Source organism: Macrosteles quadrilineatus, unplaced genomic scaffold, assembly GCF_028750875.1.
Source record: "Macrosteles quadrilineatus isolate MER2022 unplaced genomic scaffold, UCM_ALF_1.0 Scaffold_2__2_contigs__length_208266976, whole genome shotgun sequence".
NCBI classification, from domain to species: Eukaryota; Metazoa; Arthropoda; class Insecta; order Hemiptera; family Cicadellidae; genus Macrosteles; species Macrosteles quadrilineatus.
In genome coordinates, this window is record NW_026542595.1 from 136,156,164 (window position 1) to 136,175,466 (window position 19,303).

Below are 19,303 nucleotides of genomic sequence, written 5' to 3' on the forward strand. Positions count from 1 at the left end.
TTCTTTCCTCAATACTAAAAAGTCTAACTTTCCCGATTACTGATCTTTAGCAAAAATAGTACGCGATGGCCCAGATGCACGAAATTTACCCTTACCATTACGTACACATATCTGTTTAATCTTCTCAATAATAGTGAAACTCCCGAACTAAATGACATGCGTACTCTAAATAAAAATATTACAAGCTGCTATACCCATGCTTTGCAACGGGAAGAAAATGTGACCTAGAGAGGTATTAAAGTAATTCTGATGTGTGTTTTAAAATACGGCAAATCTATGATTTAGTTTGAAAATATAAACTTATTTAAAAGTGTAAACCTACTTACTTTCAAACTCCTACTTTTTATGTTAATAGATCCAAAAGTATATGACAACATACCTTAGTGTAGCAATAGCATCAATTGCTCCATATTGATACCATTATTCTTCAACTTTAGTCAAGCCTCTTTACATGTAGCTTACTATATTATACTATATTAAATTACAAAATGAAACTTTGAGCAATACTTTACAAAACGTATACGGTACAACCTTTTTTTTAAACCAAACATAACCCTCCTAAATATAAAGCAAACAAATCACAAACATCTTTTTCGAGTAAATAAACAAACACCAGTTCATTGTACTGACCAGCTGTTTCATTAACTAAATTAAATTAAATCATGAAAAACTTTGGAAGCATGCCAGGTGTACAGCCATTTGGAAATCAGCCTGTGGGGCAGAGCCCTTAGGAAATTCGTCCATATCAATACTTTTCGGCAAATTTACACACTCAAAGCTTTATTTTGATGTGCCATATGCCTATATGTTTATTTCGTAAATGACCTTAACCGTTTATATAAAATTTGATGGTATCACTTTAAAAATATAATAGATTGTTTTAATACCTTTATCACTACCTAAATTTTGTAGCAGCGTTAAACTCTAATCGCATAAAAACATAGTGTAATTACATTGGAAACATAAACATTTAAGTAATAAAAAATATGTGTTATAATTTGGAAGCTTCACAAAACTATTTAAATACTAAGCACTCTTGTGATAGCATTTATTTCGCCTCATGTAAGGGCAGAAGGGTGTTGTGATGACGATTGCCGTTTGGACTCTCGCCAGCGAGTCACGGTTATCGTTTAACGTCTCGCTAAAATGTCCCCGGCTATGACACCATCCAACCGCATTTTTATTATACTTTGAAATCATCCACATAATAATTTAAAATTCTTGGGATATTATTTCAAAAAGCGTTCAGAAAGCATTTTTAGAAATTCCACTTAATGTTGTACAATAAATCAATGTATTTATAGTGTAGATTCGAACAAAAGGGATTATGAAGTACACAAAACACCCTCTTAGTCGACGACAACTACGGCATCAATTGTGTTGTACTACGGATAGATAGACTTGTGATAGACTTCAATGTACTGGTGGACTTTAAACCACTGTAATAAGCTGAAAAAACTTTAGAATTATTTAATAAGTAAATATTTTCTGACCCTGGTCTCTCAGAGTTAAAATATAGCGCTGTAAAATATAGCCTAGCTCCATACTCCAGCTGTCTTCAGCTATAGAATACTTCAGGCATGCTTAACACTTTTTCAATATGAGCTACCATTGAATAGATACTATTAGAACAATAAGGCATCAAATCATACAAAGTTAATTTATGATCAACTGTGTTACTTTTTGTTTTAACATACAACACATTATATGACAGATCACTCAAAATGTTGAAACTATTATAACGGGTTTTTTTATAATCAATAATGTTACGTTTATTGTTTTACCATATCCACTGTAAAAATCATGATTTTTTTAATAAACATTATTTCCATAGACTCCTACTTTTCGTATACTCTCTAAGTAATTCTTTTAAGTGCAATGCTTTTGGTTCATTTTGACAGTTATTCAGCTGTAAAATGAGTACCTGATAGAATGATTTATAATTTAATCCTCTATCAACTCAATAAGTTATATTTAATTATTTCAACACATTTACAAAGTTTTTTTTAGCCTTCTAAAGTTAAAAAAAAATATATAGCCTAGATCACAAAAAAGGGTAAGTTTACTCTAAATTCAACTCAAGTATATTGAATTTCAGTTATATAATGTTGTCGTACTCTGATGGTTGAGAACTTATCTGTAATATCTAGGTCTATCTGTCCTCTATAAAACAAAGAAGACTGGCTCTTTTAGGTGAAGAACCTGTTCTGTATCAGAGTATTATCTCCAATAAAGTTTCAGTCGTTATTATAGACGCTTGAGTTTATTTTTAAACGTATTAAATAAAAATATTGTCGTACTGTAGGTTTGTCACGGTTTTTAATTTTTTCTCCCAGTAGTTAATTTTCTTAACATCTTTACGTACTACGTATCCACGTTTTACAGCGTAGTCAACTAGATCTCTTGCCGTTTCCAGCATAAGAGGCGTAGGTTGGTCAGTGGTATCTGAAAATAATTTGGTTTGTAAATGTATTTTATTTTTAAATTTTACCGTACAAAAAAAAACTTAACATATCTCCTTTTTTTTATTTACACTATATGTTATATACACGAATTCGTGGGATTATCGGCTTCGTCACAGTCTTTTACTCGCTGAAATTTCTCTTTCATAAGAGTTTGATGGTTGGTAGTCTGGTTTCATAAAGGGCAAAATGTCCCTCGCAGTGTGTTCCCATTCCCAAACTTCGTGGTGGACAACTAAGGTCAAATGCCCTTGGTATTTCGAATACTTAAGAAAGTTTATGGTGGCCTCACGCATTATCTCAGAAGGTACATCGCCCTCTGAAAATCAAAAATAAACTTAGAGGTAAAGAATGTAAAATTTTCCAATAACTGCGCTTATTAAAAAGGATAGGAATATTTAAAAATTACCTTATGTAAGTAATGCAATGGAGAATTTTAGTCTGTATCATCTAAATATATAAAAGGCAAAGCCCTCACTGACACACTCACTCACTCACTCACTCATCACTAATTCTCCCACTTCCCATTTACCTAGGAGGCTGAAATTTGGTACATCGATTCTTTAGCCATTAAATAGGAAAACTAAGTTGTTTTTATTCTGATCGGACTCTCGGGCTCCGCCCCAGTGGCTCTGGAGTTTCCCATGTTAACCTTATGATTTTTCATATATAAAAGGAATTAATGAATGTTATCAGCTGTTTCAATTAAACAAGTTGGTTCTGTTCTATGATGTTCAATAGCTTTAAAGTTACTAGGATTGCCAACAGGGTGCAGCACTATTATTATTTTCTTAATTTATGACAACAGCTAATTTGCAACCAAAAGGTGAGTGAGCGTAGCGAACGAACTTCAACCTGGAGGCGAGTTAGCGTAGCGAACGAGCTAACCTGAAGGCAAGTGAGCGCAGCGAACGAGCTTATCTTGAAAATTAAGAAGTTAAACGGGGCAAAGCCCGCGGGTACAGCTAGTTGATTATAAAACTAACTGGATCGGCCGCTAGTCTCCGCGACCCGAGCCTAAGGCGGATTTTTTTGGATTTTGCAGGCGTCATGTAAGATAAAGCGTCCCGCACATCTAGCATTGTCGCGGCCAGAACGGAGCACTTCATTCAGCCCTGTACACTTAACTAAAACGTTGCAAGACATTTTAATAATCATTTGTCATGATGTTTTGTACAAGTAATAAAAATGTTAAAATAACGCTTTAGTTTTATACATCGATGGTCTGTATCCATTTTTCACCCTTAACACTCCGCTTGTCATGAAAATAACTGTTATAAAATCTTAAAAATTACAAAATATTTTGATAATTTACTACTGGTTTATCAAAGGTCTTTAAAACCTTAAACTTTAACAAAAATGGGTTTTTAAAAGATGAGCGATGAAAGTAAAAAAAAAACTTTACAATACAAACTCATGCATGGGTTTTAATTTTTTTAAAACGTACTCATTAATAGTTTGTTTAGAATTGATTGTTTTACGTCATTTAAACCCTAAACAGCCTTTTTATTTGAAAATATAAAGTTTAAAAGCAGTCTAAAAGAGTCTGTGGCCTCTAAGACATTTTGCCAAGTACTTTCAGAGTTGAAAAATATTTCATGTAGGCCTACGTGTATAAATGGTGATTAACTTAAAACTTGTTGTGTAGAAATGAATTGTCCCAATAGGATGTTGAATAAATTGCTCTTTATGACATTTCATCCCTTGCTATGCGTGGTATACAGTTATAAACATGCATTATTCAACATTCAATATTCTTCGGTAATAAATACGTACTTTCCAATGTAGTTATATACGCTATGTCCAGCGTGTCTTCAACCAAAGGATACATCTTTTTAATGTATTCATCGTTGCTGGGCTTGACACCAAACCCTCGACCCTCATAAACTCTGCCGTCTCCTCCGATCAGGAAACTGAAAATAATAATCTTCCATGTAAGAGAGAATAGGGTTGCCGTTCGGTATCAAATCTATCTGCTTTCTAGAATAGCTATAACAAAAGTGACAGTAATATTGTGAATTTAAGTTTTTAATATTTTAAAAAAGATTTACAAACACTGTTGAGAAAATGGATAACTAATCATGTAGTATAAATAAATAGGCGTAGCTTTAAACACCAATGCCAATTTAAAATGATATGTTATGATCAGAACCTTTTCTTACTTCCAAGCTAATATACTGGAGAAATATTGCTGTATTTAGCTACAAACTCAAATTACAGGGAATAAAACTGAATAAATATCAACACTGATGCCAGTTTTACACGTTATTAATCTCTAAAAAAAAATAAACTTTTGTCTCAAGAATAACTAAAACGACAAATGGAACATCAAAGTATCATTTTAAAGTCCTAAGAGTTCCATCCCTAGAAAATACACAAAATGTAATATTCTAATATTTCATTTAATATTTTAATCGTCATTGCGACTGAATGTCTGTACTACTGTTACTTGTACTTATCCAGTCCGAATGTTTAAAAAGTAGTGTAGAATAATACGAGAAAGGAAAAACAATCTAAGTTTGATTACCAGCTGATTTCAATTTTGAACCACAATTTCTAGTCTTAACTGAGAACGTTCTGCCATAAACCACTCATCTTATGGGATAGCTTAACCCTTAAACCCTTAACACCTTATCAAAATCATTCAAAGATAGAACTTATCTATTATATCATCTAACACCTACTTGTGTTTGATGTCTGGCAGCCTAAGGACGTCCATGTGCTGAATCTGCAGCTCTTGCACGGTAGACATGCAATCCGTAAAGTTCTTACACTCTGGAGTAGCCGTGTCCGAGAACCATACTACCAGTCTCTGGCCTGGTAGGGCCTCTGCCTTCCGCGGGGGTAGCGAGTCCCATAGTGTACGGGACACTATCTCAACCACGCCCTTGGAGCGGGGATATGTACCTGGGGAAAGAAAGTCCAGAGATCGTAAGTTAAGCTGTAAAAGTCTTGTAGACTGGGTCGTTTGGTGTCGTCCTGTAATCCACCTACTAGGAGGTCACGAATTGTGGATATTTATAGGGATGCACTGTGGACGCGACAATCCCTGGTATGGATTAATGTCCGCACGAGTGAGTACTACTACTATCCACAGTACTATCTTGGTAATTAGACCAATTAGTTAATACCAAGGCAAGAATGTGGTTCGGATTCCACCATAAACTGTAAGTCCCTTAGTTGCCATTAGCTGTTTGGAATTTTAATTAACAGATGTGTCTGAGAGATATATCGGCCTTAGTCCCTAACAAGACTACAAGATCGTGCCACTCATCATACACTCATCCTTCAATCATATTTGGTTTAAAATACGCACACAGTGGCGTCCCAAACTTAAAATAATTGATATAATTGATTAGCAAACATTTCCAGAAAGTCTCTAATGATAGAACGTAATGTATAGCGAACCATGAATCTTAGGTGTGTCAAAAGCATATCCTTACATTACATGCTTGACAGTGCATTGCCACCTTGATTATATTTTAAGAGGAATATGTGTAAAGAATTGGAACAATGTGAGATTATCTGTGTGTCTTTGTTGGGGACTAAAATAGACTGTTTCTTTTGGCAAAAGTTTGCTAGTCCAAACTGATAATTAAGGCTAGGCCAGAATCGAGCCAGAACAAACCTACTGGTTAGTTTCAGGGTTGAACCGGTTGTATGGTTATGAAAAACCATTGTATAAGTATTAACCAATGTGTAAAAATAAAAATTCCCCTTTTGGTAAATATATAAATACTACTTTTATTTGCAAAATTATGTCTGTTGCCATAAACTGTGCAAAACATGTGATCACTATTATATACTTGCACATAATTTATTGAACCTTTTAAAAGGAGAATTATTGAAAGATAGCGTTTTTGTAGACAGTGTTACTTATACACTATCCAAATTATATTTTTTACACATGGTGTTAAGCTTTTGGGCATTTTAGGATGAACACATAACAAATATCGTTCTCAGGCAATAATGTAGCCTAATTTCAAGAACAAGGGGAGAAAATTATGTTTTACCTACCTCATTCAAACCTTTCAATTGTAATGTAAGCAAATTTGGCGGTGTAATAAGCCTTAAAATATCAAAACAAGCTGGCGTCAGCTGTGCCCGATTAATCTATATCTATAAAAGAGGAACTATGTATGTGTGTGTGTGTGTATGTATATACGTTATGGACTCCGAAACCGCTCGACAGATTGTAATGAAACTTTCAGGCATTATTAAGCATCTTTCAAGGATGGTTCGAGTGAAGTTTGGTGCAGATCTATCAAAAGGGCTCTGCCCCAGAGGGTTTTAAGTGGGTCAATGTCAGACTTTTTGATTTACAATGTTTACAAATAAATATAATTTAAAAGCAGATGTTTACTTTTACCAACTGTTTTGTAGGTTTGAATAATTACAACATTCTGTATTAGCATTAGTCATGATTTGAAATAGTGCCACAGTGTTTCTACAGAGTGCAGCACAGAAAACTATTTTACTTTTGAATAAGTCCAAATGTATTAAACCCCAATCGCAGCACACCTGTGCACTTAACAACGTTTAAATTCTCCAATGTTAAATATTAAAACATAAAAACCTTTATCAAAGTATTATAAACAATACAAGGGATGACTTTTTAAAATTGATGACAACAGCTAATTTGCAATCAAAAGGTGAGTGAGCGTAGCGAACGAACATCAACCTGGAGGCGAGTTAGCGTAGCGAACGAGCTAACCTGAAAACAAGTGAGCGCAGCGAACGAGCTCCAACCTAAAGGTGAGTGAGCGTAGCGAACGAACTTCAACCGGGACGTGATTGAGCCATGCGAATACATTTCTAAATATCATATCTCCCACCTGTAGGTTGTCCATCGGAAGTAGTATTTTCCATTATCTGTTCACTAGACCATTTCCCTGTATAAAATAATTATTGTAGCTAAAGAGGGAACGTACGGATACTATTTTTAATAGTCAAGCCAACCTTATCAATGTTACTGATAACCAATATTAAGTTAGTTTACTAAACTATTATATAACAGTACATTGTAGATTGTGTCATTGTGACCTTCGGAAAGAATCATTGGTATTGTATGATTGCTCGGTAGTAATAAAGTAGATTAATTTGTCAGTCTTAGTTCAATAAACACATCTTAAACTTCAAGTTTTTATTTCATTTTCGTTTAAAGGAGTAGTTTTTATCATGCTAAGCATATCAAGTAGTGAATATAAAAACAGTTTATTCAACAGTGAGTTTTAGTTTTGTACCTTATTTTTCTCTGCTTGTTCTAATTGTTAAAATGATTATTGTACAAGTACTTGATAAACATTACAATAAGTTAGTTATCTTGTATGTAGCATGTAAATATATTTTTACATATTGAAAATAAGCCCATTAAATGTTGAGTAAATGAATTCCACTTCTTGGGAAATAGTATTAATTGATTGTTCACGGAATGTAAAGGTCTTGTTGACAAAAAAAAGTTTTCACAGAAACAAGGTGCTTAACAGTATTTAATTTTAAATCAATAGGACCTAAGATGACCCTTACCAGACGCACCCTCAAGCCTAAACAGGTACTGAAAAATATTGAAAAAGGAGGGTTGTCCAAAAAAGGCACTTAAATGGTTGTTAATAACTATTTAATTTTTTTTGTGGAAACAAAGGTGATAAGAGAAATTGGTCGTTACCTATACGGATCATTATGGTTACCCTTTGACAGGAAAATCCCATTCTGTCTAGCATTAAAACATAATATTCTACGACAATAGTTACTAATTTCTTAACAACCGTTAATAAGACTGTATACATATCGATATTGAGATCGCCACACATTACAATGTCTAACTAATATCTATCGAAAATTCCAGCAATATGTCGAGCTTCTCAAGAAATCTATCATTATGTTAGTAGAGTGATGCAATAGTCATGTATAATCGTTGAAATCCCATAGGACGAGCTTTTTTACATCAAATTTCTTACATAAAAGTTCTAGTCAACGTAAATCTCTTTAAACTCAATTAAATAAAGAATAAATATTGCCTCCTTCATGGCAAAACTAGATCGATAGTAAATTGCAGACTGATAGCTTGATATGTTGAATCTACCATATGATAAGATACCTACCATAAGATGAGACCACAAACCTACCATACAGGTTTGGTAAATGCACCATATTTTGATTTTATACATTGTAGCCCATTATAAACCAAACTATTTGAGAATGTATAGACCTTATTTAAAAAACTACAAACAAACAACCCAAGGCTTAGATACATTTTTATCTAAACTGTCCAAAGATTACGCACGAGTCAGATACATTTTTACCTAAACCATCCAAAGATTTGACCCGAGTCACAGTAAGTTATATAATTTAAAAAATAAATTTAAATCGGTCTATGCTTGAGTGCACACGTAACCACCCTAATTAATACGGGGTATTAATAATTTACAGCAATCAAGCATATAATGATCGTACACATCAACAGCCTAACAGTATGTGTAACGGTTTGCAGGCAGTAAATCAAAATTGAACACCGGTTTTTCAGGATTAGGTGAAGTGTATTTGTTATCTCGATCGGTCAATATACACTTAGTAAGCCGGAGTCATGTATGTGTTTGAACAAACACACTCTATCTGAGTAAAGCTGTGTGTTCTAACTTGGTTGCAATACATCTTCCTGTAACCCTTCTCAATTGTGACTTTTGTTTGTGGACTTTCAGGAGTGTCAACGAGTAATTTGTGTTCGTGTGTGAGTGATAAAGCAGCGTTTATAATAGAAAGAGTAATTCAGAAAATAAAAAGCACCAGTAAATTATTTTACTATTATAGTTTACCTAATTATGTTTTTATGGATTGTTTTACAATCTGTAAGTAAATGAGTAGATGAAAGACAGTGTTGAAATTACAACTAACAACTTGTTTATGTGTAAATAACACAAGTATTTTTAAAAATGTGTATTAATTGCACAGTTTACACTAAACTGACTGAAGTTGGTGAAATTCGTGAAATAACATGGTTTTTTCCTTAACCATTAAATTATAAAATCAGTGGTTTATTATGCATTATTTAAACACATTATTCGTAATTACTTTGGGCAATATTTGTAATTATTTTCTTTATTCCAAAATGTTATTGGTTATCAGCAAAGATGAAGACAGGACTCGATAGTATTTAACTGGAAAATACCGTTAAATGTTTCTAATGTTATTATAAATCTTATTTACAACAGTAAATCAAAACATGACCTTATTTACTATTTCGTTTTAAAACATGTAATTATAAATAAATCAACGTTTATTTAAAAGATTTACTTAGCAATAATTTAGATTTGTTATAGATTTATCTGAATTCAGAATTAGTATTCTCTCAATAGAGCACTTTGAATAGTCATTGCTATAGTATTATATTATATCTTTAACTGGACAGACAACAGGGTGGCCGATCCCTGTGGACTTCAAGGATTGGTTTCGTCAACAACTTTCACACTTCTAAGCTGCATGCTCTCTTATTTAAAACTTACCCTTTGTAAATATCCTATTTATAAAGAACCTGCTGATTAATAGCGTGAAATAAATCTCCGTTCATATTGTGTTCAAATCTAGCACAGATAAACCAAAAAACAGTTTTTCAAGTTAAAATATCTTCATATTGTAATCGATTTTCCTGTCTTTAGGATTTATGTCCAGTTTATCAAAAACTATGAAAAATACCATAAAACCTTAAAAAAGGAAGGAATTATAATATTCATAGCTACATAAAGTCTATGATATAAATAATGAGTAAAAAATTAAATTGGATTTCATAAAGTGAAAAAAAAATTGTCTTAGATGCAAAAATTAAAGATGTATAGACATTGGGAATTTTAAAATATGTCTGTGAACAATTATACTAGTATTTGGAAAGAAACTAAATTGAGTAGTCACATTTCATTTATTGTGTTTAAATATCTAAACGACCCTCCATCTATGTTTTACAAATGCATATGCCATAACCTCAACAGTCATTTTACATGTTAATAATATTTTCAATATTTTAACAAGGAATTAGGAAACAACACATTCAACGATCCATACGAATAGAATATATCAAAGCAGTAAAGGCATTTACTTTATACTTACTTAAAACGTATTTACTTACTTTACAGTTACTAAAGGCATTTACTTTATTATCAAAGACTCACATAATGACACACAAATCTCCTACCGGCATATTCTTTTTAGGTATTAAATGTTTCAGCCTTTTTTGACATTCCCTATATTCCAATTTCTCCCCATAAACTTTCTCTGCAATGTACTGGAGCTGCCAGTTTTCCCAAGGGCTGTTTTCCTTCACTGCAGCCACTGCTTGTAGTGTTCTAGCAAACAAGTGTATTGCAAAATTTGGTTAAAAACGTGATTACATTACATAAAAAATATATGTTGTTACTGAATTGATGTAAATCTGCTAATTTTTCTGTACTTAATAAATACTAATTATACAAATTAAATAAATATCTTAAACCACTTTATTTTTTAATGGGTTGAAAAATTCACCCCTAATATAATGAAGCGTTCAACCCTTGTCAAGTAGATACAATGAGTTAACATTATCAGAATTAACTGAGTAAAGTTAGCCCATTATTGGCTACCATTCTGATGTGGGAACTAATTACCACAGTAATGATTTCTCATTACTGTAACGACTCTAATGCAATGTATAGGTTAATGCTACAGGACATATCACTGTAGTGTGACTACTGTTGTTTTGTTAAAAAACACATGTATTTGCATATTAATTTATTTGTGTCTAAGATTTTAATAGGACCACGCGTCTTATGGTTTTGATTTTTTTACCATGCAAGTATTTTTAAAAGTATAATTTAAATATCAAATCAAAGGGAAATCACATTTTCTTAAAAATGTTACTTATCTAACGTCGTGTTTTTATTTTGTGATGATTGTTAATTAAGATGGAACATCAACCAATTTTGTATAACTATTCAGTTATAAGTCCAACCAAAACTATTATATACAGGGTGATTCAATAACAATACCACAACTTTAAAAAAGGGGTTTTTTATTCACTAACTGGTTTTGAGATGTTCAATATGACTTTCTCCGAGCAATATCAACCCGATACTTAAACTCGTTCTTTACTTTTTTCCAGAACTGTTTTCCCTTGCACAAACAACCATTCTCTATAAGCTGTTTCTACCTACGTTTACACCACCTATCAGGAGGGTGAACACCGTTCTTTGCTCGAAATGCACGCTGAACAACTGTCATTCACTTCTGCCGTACTCAATAACACAAAAAGCTTTCTGTTGAGCAGTTGCCATCTTAGCATCAACTGACGCTGACTCCTTGTCAACAGCGCCTCAAGCGAACAAATTAGCAGTTACGAAACTTTATAGCTTACTTAATTCGCCACAAATAGTGTTTGGATTACCTTTTTTTCTTTGTAGAGCTTTCAAATCTTAAAGTTGTGCTATTCATTTTCAATCACCCTGTATATTATTAAATAGGGTAACAATGCTTGACCATTCTATGAAAGAGTTCTCTATGAATAGTGTAGGATGTAATAGGGTATCTTAAACTACATATTCCATTAGGTTAATTTACCTAATCCACAAATTATAAATTATTTTAAAACATGTACTATTGGTTAAACGAAGCGTGTTCCAGCATAGTCCAACAGTGTTTAGCATGTTGGTCTAAATAGTTCACAAATATATACCAAGATACTAATACCAAATTATTATTTTAAATCTGCTAACGACAATATGGAAAACACATTTAAATATTAAATAATTTAATCTAAATAGTAATACGTTCAATTCTATTACTGTGATATTTTTTTTGTTTTGTGAAAAATAAGAATCTGTTCATTGAATAATACATATGTTTATTTACTAGGTTTAATAGTCCTTGTAGGCTAGTGGCAATCTTGGGTTATTTCAAATTGCTGTTGAAGGGTTATTTATCATTCAAAATTTTTTTTTTCAAATACCAAAGTTATTGTATTTTAAATATATACAGAGATTATAAGTTTTCCTTGTAGTCTTCTTCTTTTTTTCACTTTATAATTGTAGTCCATGAAGGCTAACAACCATCTTGGATTCGTATGCCATAAGAGAAATGTTATTTTTTAACTTCAAACAGCCTCTAAAGACTTATTTACCATCTCAAAACATTTTTTTAATACCAAAGTGGTAGTAATTTGTAAAACCAATTGCGCTGTGACATTAAAAATTGTCTTCCTACTTTTGTAGTTGTTTTATGGGCTATGACGTCTAGGCTCCAAGGACTCTAAACACAAATCAATCAATTAAGCTTAAGTATCTTCCTGCTTACCTTTTTTCATCCCTGTACTCCAGGGCATCATGGAACTTTCTGATAACGTCTTTGTCGACCCCCATATTGACAATGGCCATAGTCGTACTCATCATCACGTCAGGATATAATTCAACTAAAACAATACATAGAGTTCGTCAGATTTACATACTTATTCAATTAATTATTAATACAATATTATTGAAAGAACCGGTAAATATTTCAATTAAATATATTCTACGTAACAAAGTTTAAACATGTATATTTTATTATATTTCACCCTAAAAATACTAAACAGTCCTTCATAAACCAGCCTGTTAAAGTTTAAAAAATATACATATTATGAAATGAGAAAATGAGTCTTATTCTCGATCAAAAGATCACTTTGGATCTATAGATAACTATATTTGGCTTTCGAATTGTGGTGGTAGAAAATATAAAAGAAAGCTTAATTTAAAGTATTGTAAAGATGAACTTTAATTATTGCATCTGCATAGTGCACATATTAGACGTATTTCTAAACAATGCTAAGCCTAAACAATGTCAGGGATCTGACCCATACTTTCTCCTAATAACTTGTCAAAACAATAATGATGGGTAAGGCCACATGTGTAGTTTGTAACTCTGTACACCTACACACACATAGATATTACTTTAAAAACCACTTATTTTTGTCAGGAGGGCCCAAAACGAATGTGGGCAACCAAAACTTTTTAAGAAAGCATTTATTTCTCCATTACTATGTATAAGGGTAGGATGTAAAAATCATTTACTGTTGTCAATGGTAAAAATCTAGCATAGTATACAGGAGTTTTTTGTTTGTCTCTGGACGATAGGCACGAATCTGGGATTGTTTTTCACATTACTTCAAGCTAGACCTAGGGGTTGCGGCATTATAGCTTCGATAAAATCCATTGGTGATTTGGCGGGATTTGAACCCGGGACCTCTTAGACCGAAGCCCCGCGCTCTAACCACTAGACCATCTCGCTCCACCATAGTATACAGTGGTAAGATACTCTGCGGTACTTTCCTTTTACAAATAGGCAATGTAAAAAACTTACGTTCGTAGTCGCCAATGAAAGCTATGTCAAATCTGTTGCCGACGTGTTCCCTAAAGTAAGGGAGGAATCCACAGGGTTGGGCAACAAACCCCCGTGCCTCATACACGGTCCCATCATGACTCACTAGAAAACTCAAGCAAAGTTCTGTTATACAAAATATAGTGTGGCCTTTGTTAAGAAATATTTCCCCTGATAGAGACACTTCCACTTCTGAAATACGAATTATCGTGGGCTCTTAGCTATGATGATGTTACTTAACAATTAGTAATTTTTAAAATTCTGATCCAAGTATGACTGAGAATATAAGTGCTGTGGTTTTTAGGCCTCACGGCCATTGTTTAGGTACTGTTCATATATTTACTTGCATGCACTTTATTTGAATACGACTCAGTAATTTAGTATCAATTAGTTAATTAGAAGTTTATACTACCGTTATTTTTGTGGTACAGTAATTTACTGAACGCCTAATAATGAGTTATAAATGTGATTTAATTAATCAACTCACATTCATCTAGGAATATATTCAGAACTTTGAATATTCAAAAAATCTTCAGCATATTTTATTTAAAAAATAATGGTGTGTTGTAAGTTGTAGCTTGTATATTTGTATTTCAGAGTGTTTATGTATTACAAAAACGGAAATAATTATCAAAGCTGAGAGCATACCTATTTATTGGTTAAGCATTAACAAATTTCAAACCTTGTCGTTAAATGTAAATTATTCTTGCTTCATTTCATATTTTGACTTAAATGTTGTCTAATCGTATTTTTAGCATTTTTGACAGTTGTATACTTAAACATTATACAATTTTTAATTTCTAAACCATGATTTCGAAAACCAAAGCATACAAATTTCAAATTCCATTAACAAAAACATGTAAATATCACTTAAAGCCGCCTTTGCAAAAAAAAGTAAAATCCACTATAAATATATTACTCCAATACAACAACTTAGTTTGAAATTTTCACACTAGAAATACTCATCAAATGGTTCCTCCTGTACTCACTTAAAAGGTATATCTTCCATTTCCATCTTCTCCACATAGTACTTGTAGAGTTCCCTCATGGATTTGACACATTCTTCCTTATTGTAACATCTTGGGGCTGGAGTGTTGTAGGTCATCACTACGTACTTCACAGCCTTGGTAAAGGGGGGCAAACTCTTCCTAGGACCCTCTGCCCATTCTTCCCTCGGCACAATGTGTAAGTCAAAGCGGGGGTCCCATCCGTTACAGAGTTTAGTCTGAAAATGATTCATGGGAAAAGTAATGTGATAAGTAATTTATAGTAATGCTTTAGAAATTTGCATGGCTATATACCCTCTGCTTATATTCTTAGAAGCAGCATAACGTTTGTGATGATTTAATTATCGGATATGGAAAAGGCTATATTAGTTTTGATTCCAGGTTAACCGAAGGCAAATGAAAAGGGGAGTTTCATTTATAGTTTCATCGGATACCTTATAGACACAGAAATTGATTTTGGTTACCTTAGTAAAATCTATACTAAAACGATTGCCACTTAACTACTACTAAAACTACTAAACGATAAGTAATGTGTTCGTAAATTAGTTCATCCGTTCATTTTACGTACCCGAAACCATCCAAGGTGACTTTTAATCATAATATAGTACAAAACTATGAAAACGTGTAAAAATACGTCAAAATTTGACGTATTTTTACGTATTTTTACTGCAACATTATAGATACAATTTAATTGTATCTAATACCCATAATCTTTATACTCAGTTTCTTAATTGTTTTGATACTTCCCTTCCTTCTTATGTGTTTTTACATCTTAATAAGAACAAAGCATTTGATATATTGTTTAAAAATACATTAAAGGTGACATTTTGCATAACATGTTTAGTATTTTTTATGTTTGGTGTATTAAACCTTAATGCACCAGATAGAACCTTAGCTACACTGTAAGTTAACACACACACATCTACTCTAAGAATGTTGTAATAACAATATAATATATTACCTGCATTTTGTTATTGATGTAATTCACAGAAAATCCAGTAAATACTAATCGTTTACTATTTCACTTATCATGGAAATCTCCTTTGATTTTCATTTCATTTCAAAGTGTTTTTTTTTTTTGTTGGTTTTGTACAAAGCTTAGGCTCGACTGTTAAATCATCTAGAGTGGTGTGAGTAGCCGCACGTTATCAGAGCAGCCAATATAACATAAGATAACATGTACTATAATGTTGTATTATGATGAAACAAGGGATACTACGTTGGAATATGGCTAAGACTTATTTAGGATGTATTATGTACTGTATACTTAACATTATCTATTTAAAGACTCAAACTATAACCTCGTTTTAAAACGAAATTTAAATAAAAATCACTACCTATTACATAGACCTAATACAAATACTTGTAAGATTTAAAACGAAAAACATGGGGCGCATGCTGATTTAAACAATTAACTTCACCCATTGAACTATTATGATCTATTGCATGCGCCCCACGTTTTTCGTTTTAAATCTTACAAGTATTTATTCTTTCAAAATTGTATAAATTATTTTATACTTTTTAGTGCGTTTAAAAACGTGGCATTTTTTAAAAGTATTTTTATTTATAAATTATTTTCTAGTTTTTAGTCTTTAATGTGTAAATATGTTAAATCTATTTTATATAGCCTCTTAATACACAACCAAAACCCAAAACCTTATTATCTGTAATCAGATGTTTTATCTTTAGTTTGAAATGATTGGTTTATATTTTTACAATATCTTGGGAGCAGAACCTGTACCTCTTAACCTCTGCTCTTCTAACTGTCAAATTTAAGTATTTACAGTTGACTTAAATTAATTTATATGTTTACATTCTTTTAAAATGTAAACATAGAAAATTTAAAGCCAAAGGGGCGTAGCCCAAGGGAAATATGAAAATTAAATGATATAATATTGCATTGTCATCCATTTGTGAGCTATGTTTCAAGTTTCAAGTCTCTAGCTCATCGGGAACTTCGTTTAAAATTGATATCAACATTTGTAGGAAAGCGAGCTAATAAAAACAAGCCCATGGGGCGTAGTTCAAGGGAAATATGAAAATTAAAAGATATAATATTGCATTGTCATCCATTTATGAGCTATGTTTCAAATTTCAAGTCTCTAGCTCATCGGGAAGTATCAAAATTTGCAAGAAAGTGATTTAATAAAAACAAGCCCATGGGGCGTAGCCCAAGGGAAATATGAAAATTAAATGATATAATATTGCATTGTCTTCCATTTGTGAGCTATGTTTCAAGTTTCAAGTCTCTAGCTCGTCGGGAAGTTAGTATAAAATTGATTTAAAAATTTGTACCGGACAAGAAAGCGAACTAATAAAAACGTTTTCTTATAATATAATGTTAGTATAAGATTACCACGGTTATTACAGGTTACACAATTTTAATTGTCTTTTCACAGCTTCACTTTGAACGTTATTAGTGTTGTCATTAAGGTTTGTTAAAAGAGTACCTAATCTATGTATCGAATGAATTAAAATATATCAAATTACATATTCAGAATGTCGTACTCTCATTGACGAAAATATCAAAATTTCAGGTTAAAATTTTATTGTGCATCTGAATTTTGGGTTTTAACAGAAATGCTACGTTTATATTTCTTAAGTGAAACATTGTAATTGTAAAGGCAAATGCCTGTCATGATGTAAGCGAAGTGCTCTAAGCATGAGCTGAAAAATAACAATGTATATATTTTCCTTTATAAAGGTAGGATTTTGTTTATAAAACCCTCAATCAATAAATATCATTAGGCTGAGTTGATATCGTTGAAAACGTAGAAATAAGGGATAAACAGGGATCTGAATTGAATTAAATGGCAAATAAAGCCACAAATGATGACGAAAGAAGCATTTGCCTGTCGCATCAGTCTTGCTTAGTGGACCATCCATCTTGAAATAAGTGACAGCCACAAGTGACAAAGTTTCGGCTAATTTGGCTATTAAAACTTTTATAGTCATCATTTATTTTTATAGCATATTTTCAGTTAGAAAGTGGCTACCTTGGTCCAGTGCTGCTATAGTACAGTAGTAGCGCATTTGACGTAAATGCTATATATAAGAGAAAAAATGTTCCAAAAAAGGCTTTCGATATAAAAAACTTAGATGAATTGTAAATGTAGGTTCTAGCTTACTATATTCTAAATATTGGGACGATTCTTCTTTATATGAGATATATGTTGAACAATATTATCTATAAATGATTGTCACACAATTAATAATCGCTGTTAAAACAGTTGACATTAGTACTGTGATTATTAAAATAGTTTGATGGTTAATATTTGTATAGGTTTGGACACAAGTGTGTCATGGTTCTTTAGTACAGACTTAATAAATTAAATATATGTATTAATTCAAAATTTAATTATGGTTGTACGACCTTAAAGTAAGACATGATTAAGTCATTAAAACTAATTTTGTTGAATCAAGCCTTTAACTGAACGTGGTAAAGTCAAATACTTATATTAATCCTGGTACTCTAATTTTTAACCAATCAAGTTGATTATTTAAAGGAATTTGTAAAATGAAGCGTATTATAGCATACTTAACTATCATACTATTACTCTATCAACTTTGAAAATGAAGGCGAAATATATTTGTGAAATAATACACTCAAACGTAGGTTTAATTAATTGTGTTAATCTTTCATAACAAAACTCGATATGGATGGTAAGCATGCATATACTAAAACCAATAAGATTGAGTTCATAAGTAACTGTTTAATAACTCTGTAAACAATTTGAGAAAATATTTTAATAAACAAAAGAATGCGAAGGCTTTTGGTTTATGCTTCCATTTAAACAGTAATCTGAAGCTAATTAGAGAAAGCGTTTTTTTGTAGCTTCGATGAAAGAAACCCACAAAGTTTTAACCGTCACGATTTTAAACTCAAATACACCTTCGAAAATGCAATATTCCAATATTTCATACGATATACTATAATTTAAAAGACAATCAGGCTTTTAACAAAACTAAGTACATCCGATGCAAGGAATAGAGCTACAATTAACTTCTTGGTTGAGCAAATGGAAATTTAACTCTCAGAGTTGTAACCTTGTTGTAATTGAGCAGACTCTTCTCATCTGAATGCCATTTTGTTTATCTTTTAATTAAAATGTATAATTTATTATTTTCCTTAATTCAGGAAACACTTTGTTGATTTTAATAAATAAAAATGTGATGCAAAGCAGAGAGTATGATAGTAAAGCTTTTATAAATTAATAATAATGTTTTTTTGCATTTGTTCAATCTAAAAAAAGTGTTTCTTTATGTTTAGAATATTTTTTAAAACTTCACAATACATTTGTTAACTTATACAATACTAACCATGTTGTAAACATATTATAGTATTATAGTACTATATGAGAGTATAATCTTCGTTCAGAAAATAATTAATTTATTGACAAAAATAATCTTTCAAAGCTTTAAGAATCCAAATTTACTAATTCACTCTGATGCCATAAGCTTTTT

The 19,303-nt window shown here is 31.9% G+C and overlaps 2 protein-coding genes across 3 annotated transcripts; both read right to left on the reverse strand.

Annotated features, from left to right (window-relative positions):
• Positions 1–2,060: 2,060 nt before the first annotated feature.
• LOC128988026 (peptidoglycan recognition protein 4-like) lies at positions 2,061–7,465 on the reverse strand. 2 transcript variants are annotated; one of them, XM_054409200.1, is made up of 4 exons: positions 7,298–7,465; positions 5,147–5,369; positions 4,239–4,375; positions 2,061–2,445 (listed from the first exon to the last, which is right to left on the reverse strand). In XM_054409200.1, exons 1-4 carry the CDS (start codon positions 7,329–7,331, stop codon positions 2,279–2,281), a joined length of 561 nt encoding a protein of 186 aa, XP_054265175.1. In that variant the 5' UTR covers positions 7,332–7,465; the 3' UTR covers positions 2,061–2,278. The 2 variants fall into 2 exon arrangements, with proteins under 2 accessions (XP_054265175.1, XP_054265174.1); XM_054409199.1 differs by lacking the exon at positions 2,061–2,445 and adding an exon at positions 2,527–2,781.
• Positions 7,466–10,530: 3,065 nt separating this feature from the next.
• Positions 10,531–15,935, reverse strand: LOC128983937 (peptidoglycan-recognition protein SB1-like). Its single transcript, XM_054403213.1, has 5 exons — positions 15,801–15,935; positions 14,822–15,057; positions 13,815–13,945; positions 12,774–12,888; positions 10,531–10,795 (listed from the first exon to the last, which is right to left on the reverse strand). Exons 1-5 carry the CDS (start codon positions 15,804–15,806, stop codon positions 10,618–10,620), a joined length of 666 nt encoding a protein of 221 aa, XP_054259188.1. The 5' UTR covers positions 15,807–15,935; the 3' UTR covers positions 10,531–10,617.
• Between the last annotated feature and the right edge of the window lie 3,368 nt (positions 15,936–19,303).